The 15,144-nt window shown below is 43.3% G+C and overlaps 1 protein-coding gene across 1 annotated transcript in view; it reads left to right on the top strand.

The window, feature by feature from the left end:
* The window catches only part of DNMT3L (DNA methyltransferase 3 like), a 182,221-nt gene extending 174,804 nt beyond the window's left edge, over positions 1–7,417 (top strand). The window contains exon 12 of the mRNA XM_033942929.1: positions 7,185–7,417. Within this exon, the coding sequence (XP_033798820.1) occupies positions 7,185–7,329 (145 nt within the window). The 3' untranslated portion in view covers positions 7,330–7,417. The remainder of the gene's footprint in view (positions 1–7,184) is intronic.
* Positions 7,418–15,144: the final 7,727 nt, after the last annotated feature.

A 15,144-nucleotide genomic window follows, 5' to 3' on the forward strand; every position in this document is an offset into this window, starting at 1 on the left:
TCAGTAAATACAGACGCAAAAAATGTGTTCAGCTTGTCGGGGATGATTTTGTCCTCCTTTAGTACTCCCTTTAATCCATGGTCATCTAATGGCCCCACTACTTCCTTTGCAGGTTGTTTCCCCTTAATATATCGAAAGAACGGCTTAAGGTTTTTGGCCTTCTTGGCTATTTTTTCCTCGTAGTCTCTTGTGGCCCCTCTACTGCCTTATGGTACTTGCTTTGATATTGTTTGTGCTTTTTCCAGTTTTAGTCCATTTTTGTCCTTTTCCATTCCTTAAACGAAGTCTTCTTGTCTCTGATCGCTTCCTTCACTGCTACAGTGAGCCACGCCGGTTCCTTGTTCTTCTTCCTCTTGTAACCCTTGTTGATATACAGTATATATAGATTTTGCGCCTCTGTGACTGTGTCCTTAAAAAGGGACCATGCTTGCTCTAGTGTATTTACAGTGCTTATCCTCTTCCTAATCTTCTTCCTCACCATGACTCTCATCACTTCGTAGTTCCCTTTTCAGAAGTTCAGTGCTGTGGCTGTTGTTCTGGATCAATTTTTTGTTCCTGTTTCTGGGTTGAAGTGGATCATGTTGTGATCACTGTTTCCCAGTATCCCTTCTACTTCTATATCTTGTGCTGGTCCTCGTAGTCCATTTAGAATTAAGTCTAGAATTGCATTTTCTCTCATATTTTCCATGACAAGTTGTTCCAGGAACTTAGTCTCTCTACTGCAGGTGGAGTTGCCTAGGTTCCAATCTATCCCCGGAAAATTGAAGTCGCCTATAATAACTGTGTTGCCTCCCTTGCATTTGTGTTTAATCTCATCTGTCATTTCTCCATCAGTCTCTTCGGACTGCCCTGAAGGTCGGTAGTAGATGCCGATCTTCATATCCGTTCCATTTGTTCCTGGTATTTTTGCTCATAGAGACTCTACCTTATTGTTCATTTCCGACATGTTTTCTCTGGTAGACTCAATTCTCTCTTTTATGCATAGGGCAATACCCCCACCTTTTTGTCCTACTCTGTCTCTGTGGTATAGCTTGTATCCCAGTAGCACAGTGTCCTCGTTCCACCATGTTTCCATGATGCCGATTATGTCTAGGTTATCTTTTTGTACTATAGCTTCCAATTCTCTCATTTTATTCCTTAGGCTCCTTGCGTTTGTGTACATACACTTAAGTTTGTAGCCTGTTACTTTCTTGTATTTTCTTCCTCCTTCTGTCTCCCTCACTTCTGTCCCTTTCGATCCATTGGGATTTCTATCTTGCCTATGATCCGGTAAGTCTTCCCTGCAATCTGCTTGCCTGGTATCCTCTGGGTATACCATTTCCCGAACCATCGACTCTTGATCGACTGTTGGCTTTCCCCTTTTTAGTTTAAAAATTTCTTAATTTCTCGTTTGATGTTGCTTGCGAGTAGCCTCGTTCCGTCTCTGCTGAAGTGGAGTCCATTCTTCCTGTATAGCTTGCTCTTCCCCCAGAAAGTCGTCCATTGCGCACAAAGTGGAATCCTTATTCCTCACACCAGCGTCTCATCCATGCGTTGATTGCTTGCAGTTCTGTCTGCCTCTTCCTATAGGCCCTGGGTACCAGCAAGCTCTCCGAGAAAGCTACCATTGGCGTTCTGATCTTCAGCTTCCTTCCTAGTATCCGGACTGGTCTTTCAGTGTTTCCCTGCTGTAGTTCCTGTTACTCACGTCGTTTGTCTCAACGTGGATTACCACCGCCGTATCTCCCCCTTTCTGCACTGTCGATTATCCTGTCGATGCGGCTCACTGTATCCTCCACCTTGGCTCCTGGTAGGCATGTCACCAGTCAATCCTTTCTTCCTCTTGCTATGTGGCTGTTGACTTGTCGGATGATGGAGTCCCCCACGACTATTGCTGTCTTCTCTATCTTCTCTTGTCTCTCTAACTGCAGATCCATGTCCTCGGTGTACACTCTCTATGGGTGTATCTTGGCAGTTCTTCTGTGGTTGGTGATGTTCCACAGCCTCTCTGTATGCCTCCTCGATGAACTTCTCTAACTCCCAGACTTCTTCAATGTTCCTCTCTTTCATGAAGTTTTTCGCCTCCCTGACTTCTTCTTCAGTGTTCCTCTCTGTCATGAAGTTATCAGCCTCTCTGATCTTCTCCTCAACTGCTCGAAGTGCTTCTAGTTCTAGAACTCTGCCCTCCAGTAGTCTGACTTGCTTCTTCAGGCCCTCCAGTTCTTTGCATTGAGTGCATTTATAAGACTGCCTCCCGGAGGGGAGGTAGTCATATATATGGCAAACGGTGCAGAAAACTGGGTAACTCATCATTCTGCTTCTATCTGCTGCTTTCATTGCTGTCTGCTTGCCAGTCTGTTGTCTGAAGTGGTTTCTCCTTGTTTCTTGGGTCCTCTATGCTTCTTGTTCTTTCCTATAAGCCTTCTCCCGCTGCATGTAGCATCCTTGGTGCTGTTACTGTGCAGTCCCTCTCCTAATTTTATACCTGTTACCCCTGCTTCTTTTGTGTACGTCCTCTGCGTCTGCTGTGTTTGTCCTTCGCAACTGCTGTGTTTATTTATTTATCTGCTGTTTGTGTCTGTCCTGTTGCCCTTTGAGCATGGGTAAGTGGACGCCAGCGCACTCTTTAAGCAGCAGTTGCCAAGTGAACTGCTAGCTTTCACTCAAGGTGTGTAAAAATAAAAAATACATGGAAAATGACTCAAGACGCAAGTTTTTTATATTAAAATAAAATAATTATTGCCTTTATTATTTCCATCATGGAACTCAAAAGATTAGTTGCGTCATCGGGAGCTATTTACAGTGCCAAAACACTGGCCTTCTGAATAAAGATCTCAACTTGATAATTTGTTGCTCCCCAATATATACCTTTTGTCCTGCATGACATCATTGGCTGTCAGCCAATCCATTAACAGAGGCTGTCCTTAAATTTGGACAAAATCTTCTCTTTAACATGGAATAAAAGTTCCAGAAAATCATATTTTTTGTTTACATTCATTTCTGAATATACATAAACATATAACATAGCCAAAAACTTTCAATCTAAACCTACTTATCTGTTTCAGGAGAAACTGCATTTGAAGTGCTGAAAACTTCATAGCCCTGTTAGTACCATAGAAAGGAGGGGCTGTTCCCCCCTCTTGCTCTGAGCTTTACAGAAACTGACAGTTTCAAGTTACACTGACACATTCCTAAGTGTGGGCTACCAGTGCCCCCCTTCCTATGCTGGAGACTGATACAGGTCTCTGATTCTAACTTAACTATTTCCAGATGTTGCTTTAGGATTTTTCCTTAGTGTTCCTTATATAAAACATTTCACTTTAAGTACAAATTCTTTCATATATCCATTCATTCGTCCGTTCAAGGCCCCTTTCATCCACATCCATACCATGTATTTCATTCATATTTAATGCAAGAAAATTTTCTCTATTATGCCCAGTATACCCAGCTCAAGCCCATCTGGTATCAATTAGACCACGAGGGAAGCTCAAGGCGGGCAAAAACCTGAACAAAGACTAGGGACATAGGCTGAACACAAAATGGAGTAAAGCCAAGCAGAAGACACAGAAAAACAGAGAACAAAATGGAGTCACTACCTCAAGATGGAGTTCATGTATATCCTGATTTCCTCTATGATCTAGCTTAATAGCAAAGTACATAAAAAGAATATTATTATGCTTTTCCTTAATATTAATCTGTAGTGTGTTTTTCTGGCCTTGGCTACATCCATATTCAGATTTTTATTCACCAACTTTTTGTACACTTCTATTGGGCGTGGCCTTAACTAACACATATGCTTGTATCTACCTAGAGTTACCCAGAATCATACGAAAAGCAGGCACTTTTGTAGAAAAACTCCACAAAATACTCCACAAACACATATTGTTCATTATCCATTCCATAGTGTCCCCTAGAGTGCCACTTCATCTTGTGGTACTTGCCTGTGTAGGTGTCCTTCCCTGGTATTTCCTTAGTGCAGTGACTTGTCCCTTAAGGCCCTTCACAAAAGCGCTCTCACTAAGGCGAGTGCTTTAACTCTTGCCTTTGACTCGCGCCGAACAGCTGAGTGCCGTTGGCCCCTCCCCTTTTAAGGGGGAGCTCCGTATCAGCTGCTGCTGCTGATGATGATGTAGGAAGTGGGCAGAGCTACTTCTTGCTGCTGCCCCTCACTTGCTGCTGCTTTTCTCCTGACTCCCTTTTCTCTCTGCCCGACTTTCTCCTGCTCGCCTGCCTCCTCTTCCTGGCCAACTCTCTCCTTCCTGCCTGTTGCGCTCTCTGAACACGCTGGTTCACTCACCATTGGCCCCTCCCCTTTTAAGGGGGAGCTCCAGATCAGCTGCCGATGATGTTGGAGAGGTGGGCAGAGCTACCTCTCGCCACTGCCCCTTACTTGCTGCTGCTTTTCTCCTGACTCCTCTTCTCTCTGCCTGACTTTCTCCTGCTCACCTGCCTCCTCTTCCTGGCCAACTCTCTCCTGCCTCCCACTCACCCCTTTCTACATCTGTTGCATCTCTCCCTTCCTCTCCTCCACCCCATGTCCAACAATTCTTCCTTTCTCCTCTTTCCCCCCATGTACAGCAGCTTTCCTCTCTCCTATACCCCTGTGCAGCACTTACCAACCCACCCCATTCAGGCCTCCCAAAGCAGCAGCAGTGGTGACGGAGGCTGTTGGGAAAAAGCAGTGCTCCAAACAGGCAGCTTCTGATCTGCTTCACTAGGGCTTCCATCTGCTGTGTTATCAGGGTGCTGAAGCTGTAGCTTTACCCACTGTTCCACAGTCTTTCCCCCTCTGCCTCCTATGTATCTATCCCTTCCTCATCTATCCTCATGTCCAACATCTCTCTCTCCCCCTTTTGTTCTGGATCCAGTATATCTTCTCCCTCCCCCCATGCAGCATTCGCTCTCTTCCACTACCATATCCAACATTTTGGGGGTTTTCCCACTGTCCATCTCTATCTCCTCCCGCCTTGTGCTCTGGGTCAAACATCTCTATCCCTCCCCCCATACAGCATCTCTCATATTTTCTCTCCATCATCATGTGCAACATTTCTTCCTCTCTTCCCATGCAATATTTCTCCCTTCCCTCCCCCCATGTCCAACATTTCTCCCTCTGCCCTCTTCATGAATCTCTTCCTCCCCTTCACACCATATGCAAGATTTCTCCCTTTCTTATCCCTCTCCACTTTTTTACATCTCTCCCATCTCCTCCATCCATTGTCTAACACTTCTTCCTCTCTCCCCTTTCCCCATGTGCACCATCTTTCCTTCCTCCCCTCCCCTCCCCCACTTACAACTCTAGTTGCATCTCTCCCTTCCTCTCCTCTACCCCATGTCCAACCCTTCTTCACCTCTCCATCCCCAGTGCAGCATCCTTTCCCTCCCCTACTGACAACTGTCCTTCCCTAAGACTTTGCTTCAATGGATTGCAACAGTGACAGCAATTCCCACACACTGCCTGCCACTAACACAAAAGCCTTTCTGTGGCAGAGGAGAGGCTTCCGGGTTAGTGGCAAGTAGTGTTTGGGAATCGCCAACATTGCTGCAACCCATTGAAGCAACACCTATCATTGTGGAAGAAGAACCTGCGCACAAACAGGTAAATTCTGTGCAGCTGTGCAATTCTGCAGAAATTCTGCTTTGCTCAGTCACCCGGAATTTCACCAAGAGTACTACTATACTCTTCATTTAAAGGCAGCCTGACCAGTTGTGTTCACAACCCACCAAGCTTTAATTTCCTTTCTAGGTACTTGGTAATTTGTGCCAAGTTGACCACCCCAAATCATTTCAAAAAGTTGGTTCCTATGACCACATCCCATGTTTGAGAGAGAGCTAGTATAGGGAGAAAGTGAGGCCCACATGCTCACTTTGCCTATTATACTAGAACTAGGTTTTTAGCCCATTAACGGGTGCTAGAATAGATGTGTATCTTAGGCATTTCTTTCTTTCTCTGTCTTTCTGTCTGTTTGTCTTTCTTTCTCTCTCTCTGTCCCCTTTCTTTCTTTATGTCTGTCTTTCTTTCTGTCTCTCTCCCTGGCCCCCTGTCTGTCTATATTTCTTTCTTTCTGTCTCTCCCCCCTGTCCAGTAGGAAACCTTCCCTGTTCCCCCTGTCCAGCAGTAGCCCTTCTCCCCTCCTTTGACCTCCCCCCTGTCCAGCAGTATCCCTCTCCCTTCCTTTTACCACCCCCTGTGCAACAGCAGCATTTCTCTTCCCCCCCTTCCTGGTCTTCCTTCTCCCTCATTTCCTCTGTCTCCCCAAAAGGGTGCTGCTGCAGCATTCCCCCCGCGGTCTCACACAGCCATCAGCAGCATTTCTCCCCCCCCCTACAGTCTCACACAGCCATTGGCAGCGTTTCTCATTTCTCCCCCCCTCTCGGGTCTCACAAAGCTGTTGGCAGCGCAGCATTCACAACTCGCTGCTCATGCTTGCTGTCCTTCGTCGCTGCTGGGTCCCACCTACTTTCTGGCAGTGAGGAAGGCCCGAAGCAAGCAGGAGCAGCGAGTTGAAGCCTCCCTCCGTGCCCTATCTTCCTTCAATGCCGCCCTAGCCAGGAAGTAACTTCGGACTCTAACACTGTGTTTGCCGGCTTCGCTTCTCCTCCTTTCCCCTGTCTCCGGTTTCAGAGGAACAGGGTCGGGAAGCCGGCAAGCACAGCATAGTCAGAAGTCAGCCAGCGTCAGAGATCAGAAAATCAGCTGAGGCAGGCACTGCACATGTGCGGGCATGGCGCCATGGATCACAGACCCACCAACTTTGAAGTGCGCATGCGCGCTAAGGGAATTATTATAGCGGATGAGGTTTATAGGCATTCATTGTGAGAGTTGATCTTAATACTACAGTTCCATGGTTGAGACAGTTCTGTGGTTGAGACTTGTTAGAGAACCATAAAACAGGAACTAAAAGAGAAAGACAAAAGTCTTATTCAAGAAATCCATTTCAGATTCTCATGGTGGGGGATGATATGTATGAGACTACTTTTTCCCTGCTCTCAGGCTGTAACAAAGGAAAGAAGAGAGCATGCAAGAGACTGCGTCCCCTATATCCAAGCTCTAACACATGCCAAACACATAGGAGACTGCTCTTGTCCCTAGGCTCTTAGAGAATATGCAAGAAAATCTTATTATTGTGCCATCTATGTCTCTTAGCACTTCTCTGAATTCCAGTTGAATCTGCTTGCCTTTTTGTTCTTTTCTCTCTCTCTTGCAGTAAGTATGCCTCGCCAGACTGGGACCTGGATTTGTCCATGTTCTTCAAGAAGAGAGATTTTCAAATTCAGCCTGTGCCCAAGATTTTGAAGAGATTTTTAGCTCCACTGAAGGAATATTTCAAATGTTTTCCAGGACTCTTATAAACAGCAGGCCCTACGTACAGCTGACATTTTTATTTTCTTTTACAGCACATTAAAATATGTTCAATAAACAAATGTTCTTGCACAAGCATTTCATTTTGCTTTCTATTTAATCAAATAAAAACATACTGGCAACAACAAAATGACCACAATAAAGGCTATAAAAGAAATAGATGTAGGCTAACATGAAAATGTATGACTAATGGGATTGGTCACTATCAAAGACACAAATTGAGATTTTATTCTCTGTTTCAATCTGTATTTTACAAATGTCCAACAGGATTTCTAAGTGCAACAGTAGGGTCTTGCCTAAATATGAAATAAGATCATTTTAAAGATCATTTATTTATTTATTTGGATTTATTAAGCACAGTGGTGTACAGCAAGTTCAACATAAAACTTACAATTTTGTTAATAGCATAACAGTAGTAAAAAGACCAAATATAATGAATGAAGTAAACTCAAAATCAGCGAATTGAAATTTATCCCCCCCTTTTACAAAACTGTAGCATGGTTTTTAGCGCTGGCTGCGGCGGTAACAGCTCCGACGCTCATTGGAATTCTATGAGCATCAGAGCCGTTACCGCCACGGCTGGCAATAAAAACCGCATTATAGTTTTGTAAAAAGGGGGGTTAATAATAGGACTACCATAAAACAATTTAAAAATATACTTATAACAGCACTGAAATTCAAATAAGAGAGATATAATACAAAGTTAGCATAATACTTACATAAGAACATAAGAATAGCCTTACTGGGTCAGACTAACGGTCCATCAAGCCCAGTAGCCCGTTCTCACGGTGGCCAATCCAGGTTACTAGTACCTGGCCAAAACCCAAGGAGTAGCAATATTCCGTGCTACTGATCCAAGTACCTGGAACCAAAGAGTAGCAACATTCCATGCTACTGATCCATGTCTGTCTCAATAGCAAACTATGGACTTCTCCAGGAAATTGTCCAAATCCTTCTTAAAACCAGCTATGCTATTCGCTCTTACCACAACCTCTGGCAACGCACTCCAGAGCTTAACTATTCTCTGAGTGAAAAAATATTTCCTCCTATTGGTTTTAAATGTATTTCCGTGTAACTTCATCAAGTGTCTCCTAGTCTTTGTAATTTTTGACTGTGAAAAATTGATCCACTTGTACCCGTTCTACTCCACCCAGGATTTTATAGACTTCAATGATATCTCCCCTCAGCCATCTCTTTTCCAAGCTGAAGAGCCCTAATTGTTGTAGTCTTTCCTCATACGAGAGGAGTTCCATCCTCTTTACCATCTTGGTTGCTCTTCTTTTAACCTTTTCTAGCGCCACTATATCTTTCTTGAGATAAGGAGACCAGAATTGAACGCAATACTCCAGATGAGGTCGCACCATGGAGCGATAGAGGCATTATAACATTCTTAGTCTTATTAACCATCCCTTTTTTAATAATTCCTAGCATATGGCTTGTTTTTTTGGCCGCCGCCACACATTGGGTAGAAGATTTCATTGTATTGTCTACAATAACACCCAGATCCTTTTCTTGGGCACTAACCCCTAAGGTGGACCCTAGCATCTGGTAACTGTGATTTGTGTTATTCTTCCCAATGTGCATCACTTTGCATTTGTCCACATTAAATTTCATCTGCCATTTGGACGCCCAGTCTTCCAATTTCCTAAGGTCTGCCTGCAAATTTTTACAATCCACATGCGTTAGAAACATAGAAACATAGAAGATGATGGCAGAAAAGGGCTACAGCCCATCAAGTCTGCCCACTCTGCTTACCCACCCCCTGTCTATGCCCTAATGACCCAATTTCCTTATCTTGACCCTCGTAGGGATCCCACATGGGTATCCCATTTATTCTTAAAGTCTGGCACGCTGTCTGCCTCGATCACCTGCACTGGAAGCTTGTTCCAATGATCAACCACTCTCTCTGTGAAGAAATACTTTAGTGTAGTGTCATCTGCAAATTTAATCACCTCACTCGTTCCAATTTCCAGATCATTTTTAAATAAATTAAATAGCACCACTCTCAGTGCAGATCCCTGCAGCACTCTTCTATTGACAAAAATGACCATTTAACCCTACCCTCTGTTTTCCATCTGATAACCAATTCCTAATCCATATCTGAACTTTACCACCTATCCCTTGACTCTTTAATTTTCTCAGGAGCCTCTCATGAGGAACTTTGTCAAAAGCTTTCTGAAAATCTAGATACACTACATGGATAAAGGTGAGCCGGTTGATGTAGTGTATCTACATTTTCAGAAAAAATGGGTGGTACAGAGTCTGTTGGGATAAACAGATGGAAGGCTAAACTCAGGCAAGTTGATTATACAGTTAAGCAAGATATAAGAAACTGATTTAGTTACAGTGTGTGTAGCACGCTAGTTCTGGTGCAGAATGAGTGTATAATCAATCACATTGTGTATTAAAAGCTTTGGTGAAAAGCCTGAAATAGAAGTAGTCTGGAGTTAGATGTAGCCCCTCTGAAAGTAAATTCCAGAACTTGGGGGGTTGCTCATGAGATGGCTCGCTGGTGGGTATAACATTGCACAAATTATTCTGATGAGGATGCAAATAGGGATGCTCCTTGAGAGGACCTCAGAGGTCTCAAATGTGTGTAAAGGGTTAGCTTATTCTTTAAGTATTCTGGTCTATTTTGTCTGAAGACATTGAAAATCAAAGAGTTTTAAATTTAGCCTAGTAAGGTACTGGTCACCAGTGCCGTGTTTACAGGAAGGGTGTAATATGGTCACACTACTTGCAACCTATCAGTCATGTTGCAACATTCTGAATTAGTTGCACCTGATGCAAGCTCTTTTTGGTTAGACCAGTTTACAGGGCATTACAATAGTCTAGTCATGATATTATCATGGCATGGACCACTATGGTCAGGCTTCTCTTTTCAATATATTGAGAGAGATTTTGTAGCTGCCGAAGAAGATAAGAGATAAATTTTAAAGGTTGTTTGAATTTGTGGGATCAGAATATTGTATTTATCTCTTTCTTGAGAAGGATAATTTTCAAAAGCAATTTATACTATTACTGTTATTATTACTTATTTACTAGTACTACTACTTTCTAAAATACTACTAGACTTATGCAGTGCTGTACAGAAAGCTCTTATGAGACAGTCCCTGCTCAACAGAGTTTAAATCATTCAAAACATACAAAAAGGATAAATAATTGGGAATGATTAAAACAAAAATGGGTAATGAACTGGTGATTAGTGAGTTAAGAGTTAAAATCAGCCTCAGAAAAGGGATGTTTTAGACTAGATTTGAATAGGGCCAGAGATGGAGTAAGATGTACTAACTCAGGAAGCCTATTTCAGACAAACTGCACAGCAAGATAAAAAGAATGGAGTCTGAAGTTAGCAATGGAGGAGAAGGGTACAGAGTGACTTGCCAGAACTGAGTTCCCAGGGAGGGGTGTAAGGAGAGATAAGAGAGGAGAGACACTGAGAGCTGCAGAATGAATGCACTTGTAAGTCAATAAGAGGAGTTTGAACTATATACAGAAATGTATAGGGTACCAAAGAAGGGACATGAAGAGGGGTTATGTGAGTATAGCAACAATAGCAGAAGATAAGTCATACAGCAAAATTTTGAACCATATTGCAGGGAAGAGAGTTGGTTTAGTGGGAGCCTGTGAAAAACAATTACTGTAATCTAAGTGTGAAATGATGAGAGTATGGATAAGGGTTTTGGTAGCATCCTCAGAAAGGAAGAGTCAAATTTTGGTGATATTATAGAGAAAGAAAGGACAGATTTTTAGCAGTCTGTTGGATATATACAGAGAAAGAGAGGGTCAAAATGACCCCAAGGTTATTAGCTGAGAAGGAGGATTTGAGTATTATTCATAGAAATAGAGAATGGGGGAAGCGGAGAGGTGGGCTTATAATGAAATATAAGGAAGTTCAGTCTTGGCCATGTTCAGTTTCAGAAGGTGGTGAGATGGGAATCAAAAACAAAAAGATGATAATGAAAACCATGGGAGGAGATCAGAGCATTAAGGGAATAAGTATAAAGCGAGGAAAGTAGGGTTCCCAAGGCAGAACCCAGAGGTACACTGACAGTGGGATAACAGGGGAAGAAGCAATCATCAAAGTTATGATTGGAGAGAAAGGCAACTAAGAGAGTGGAGCCTTAAAATCCAAGTGAAGACCGTATATCAAGGAGCAGGTAGTGATCAACAGTATCAAAAGCAGAAAATACAGTAGGTCAAGAAGGATGAGGATTGAATAAAGGCCCACAGATCTGGCCAGAACAGCCTGACACCACTGCCATGGCCAACTTGGCAAGGCATATGGGAGAAAAAAAAACAACTGACATAGGGCAGCAAGTAAAGCAGTCTTATGGGAAAAGCCAAAGAGCAAGAAGATGAAGAGCAAGAGAGATAATGAGATCATAAATATAGGAAGCTTGTTGGATGGAGCAGAATTCCTCAGGGCACATGAGAAAGGACGAGAAGAGGGAGGAAGGAACAATGGAAATAAAATTAGAGATGTGATGGTTTGGCTATACAGGTAGGGAAACAGTTGATTAGGAAGGTCAGGATTGGGACTTACATAGTTTATAGTTAATTACAATTTCCTATACTGCCTTATCAAATAGGCCAAGGCAGTTTACATACTAATACATAAATCTTATTTAGAAAAGAACTACAAGTAAAAGACTCATAAGAATCATAAAGAGGGAGGTTATGGGCTTACATGCATGAGAGCAGCCACTGAACAGTAGAACTCTGCACCTTTCCTAGCTAATCAGCTTAAAAAATCAGCGATTCAACAGCCTAATGTGGAAGGCTTGTACTCTATCGGTAGAATGCCTCTTAGCGCTATTGGCACCCAAACTTTTATTTACATCTTGTTCCCTAATAGCAGCAAAATCGTAGTGAAATTGAAAGGGCTTGACAACAAGATGGCAGAACAGTCAATCGTGCCATCCTTCTCAGTATGCGCCGCATGGACTGCAGAAATAACAGCAGAAGTGATAGCAGCAGTAGAAGCGGTTTTAGATAAAAAGCTACAGAAATTGTATGACAGGGCGGAAGAAGCCCACGAGTGCCTGGATAGTGTTGGGCTAGAGCAGGGGTGGGCAACTCCGGTCCTCGAGGGCTGGAATCCAGTCAGGTTTTCAGGATTTCCCCAATGAATATGCATTGAAAGCAGTGCATGCAAATACATCTCATGCATATTCATTGGGGAAATCCTGAATACCCGACTGTATTCCGGCCCTTGAGGACCGAAGTTGCCCACCCCTGTGCTAGAGATAGATGAAATCCAGCGTGGAGTGAGCACGCTGGAGGACAATGCATCAGTGGTAGAAGGGCCCAATACTGCCTTGCAAAAATGAATCACAGACCTAGAGAACAAAGTCGACAACCTGGGAAATTGCTCCAGAAGAAACAATTTAAGATTCTTCGGAATACTGGAGTCTTCTTGAGAGTGCGAGCTCCTTCGCCTTATGGAAACCTGGCTAACTGGGCAAGTACAATTTGATTCGTATGTGTACGCACCAAATAAGTATGAAAAAAACCCTCGATTTTACGCCTGCTTCATTTTGCTCACAAGCCCTTTTGAGGGCCTTTTGATCCGGCACTGAACTGAACTATGAGGGCAATAAAATCCTTTGTTTTCAGGATTACTCAGCAAAGTAGCAGCTGCTAGAAAGAAGTTTGTACTTATCTGCTCCACCTTAATGGCTAAGAAGATTCGATTATCCTTGCTTTTCCCAGCAAAGTTGAGTGTACCACGTGGGAAATAAATCAGTTCTTTAAAGATCCCCACCAGGCTCAGGATTTTCTGAACACTCTGTCCGCTCTCTCACCTATGTCCTGACATAGAAGCCCACCTAAAGGCTTCAGGGCTCTACAGAATTGACAGTCATATTGGTAATTCAGATCTTTTGTAGTGGGAACTTTAATATTACTAGCTCTGTGACAGGTGTGGGAACGTGAGTTTGATAAGTTGTGGAGAGGTCTTTTCACTTAAGGATGGCCACTTGGTCTGCCTCAGGGAATTTGTTTCAGCCATGGGCTGTTTTGACTGGCACTATACTCAATATCAGAGTGTTTGCTTTGGGCAGTGTGGGGCTATTAGTTGCTACCAGGGGAAAGGTGGACAGTATAAGTGATCGAATCGAGCTCAACAGGCTTGACCAACAAGCAGGGGGGTTAGGGAGAGGATAAGAAGCACAATGGGCTTCAGTGGGAAGGGATGGGGAGAGGAGGGGATATAGGGACTGTGGGACCTGTCTGGGGCTGGGGAAAGGATGTTGAGACTATAATATTGGAGGTAGTAGTGAAATTAAGTTATAGGCTACAGTGGTGGAATTGTATAGGGGAGGGGGTATAGGCTGGGGTGCCCTCCTTCCATTTATTTGTTTCCTTTTTAGGTTGTTGGGGGGGGGGGGGGAATACAATGCCACATAAAATAATTTAATGGAATATGAGGAGGGGATTCACTCTTCCATAAAATACAGCAAGATTAGAAGAACATTACATAGACATAAAGCCAGTATTGCTTTACTTCAAGAAACTAATTTGACCACAACAGAACACCGTAAACTGTGTAAATGGTGGGTGGAGAATATTCAGAACCCAGCAATACACAAGAAGGCAGGGGTGATTACTCTGTTCAGGAAAGGTATAACTTTGGAAAAGCATTCAGTCTATGTGGATGCGCAGGCCAGGTTTATTGTTACTCATGTTTCAGTGAATAACCAGGAGATGCTGCTGGTGAATGTGTACACACCATATAAGTAAGGAAAAAAACTTTTTTAGGGATCTTTACAGTGAATACATTTAGCAGCTTCTACGCCAGGGGTCCCAAAGTCCCTCCTTGAGGGCCGCAATCCAGTCGGGTTTTCAGGATTTCCCCAATAACTATGCATGAGATCTATGCGCATGCACTGCTTTCAATGCATAGTCATTGGGGAAATCCTGAAAACCCGACTGGATTGCGGCCCTCAAGGAGGGACTTTGAGATCCCTGTTCTACGCTGATTATCATGGGAAAGGACATCAACACAGTTTTTGACCCTTTACTAGACAAATCCATTCATAAGGGAATTGTACCCATTGATTACACAAAGGACCTACCTCTAATATGCAATTCCTTAGATTTATTGGACTCCTGGAGATTTCTTCACCCTGATGCTAGAGATTACATGCATGTATCCTTTGCCCATGGTTCACAGTTCCACATTGACTACCTGTTGCTCTCTGCCACTCTTTCTTCCCATCTACAAGCAGCGGGTATAGGTCCCTCCTGTGTTTCTGATCATGCATTTGTGTGGTTAGAGCTGCAGGATATTGGAGGGGCCCCGTCGCCAAAGTTATGGCGGTTCCCTAGAACACTTTATTATGACACCAAGTTTCATGATTTTATTCAAGGAAAGTGAAGGGATTATGTAGAGAACAATAGAGATCATATTTTGCAACCTCTTCTTTTATGGGATGCCGCAAAAGCAGTTCTCCAAGGGGAAATCATATTTTATAACTCGCATAAGAAACGGGCTAGTGAGGCAGAAGTCAAGAGATGGGAAAGACAGGTTAGGTTGGATAGGCAACATTACGGAATCACACATGCGGGAGCTCAAATGGCAGCTTGGTTGACTTCCCAGGCAACTCTCAATCAGCTACTGCATGACAGAGTCAGGAAATCAGCTCAATACTATAAATTTCAGTTACACAAACATGCCAATAAATTTTATGCTATTTTGGCCAAACTAATAGCAAAGGAACAGGGCCCCAGAAGAATATTAAGAATTAGAAACTGGCAAGGGGTTTTGGTTAGAACTGATCAGGACGTCATCACTCAAGCAT

This window comes from Geotrypetes seraphini, chromosome 4, assembly GCF_902459505.1.
Source record: "Geotrypetes seraphini chromosome 4, aGeoSer1.1, whole genome shotgun sequence".
Lineage (NCBI taxonomy): Eukaryota > Metazoa > Chordata > Amphibia > Gymnophiona > Dermophiidae > Geotrypetes > Geotrypetes seraphini.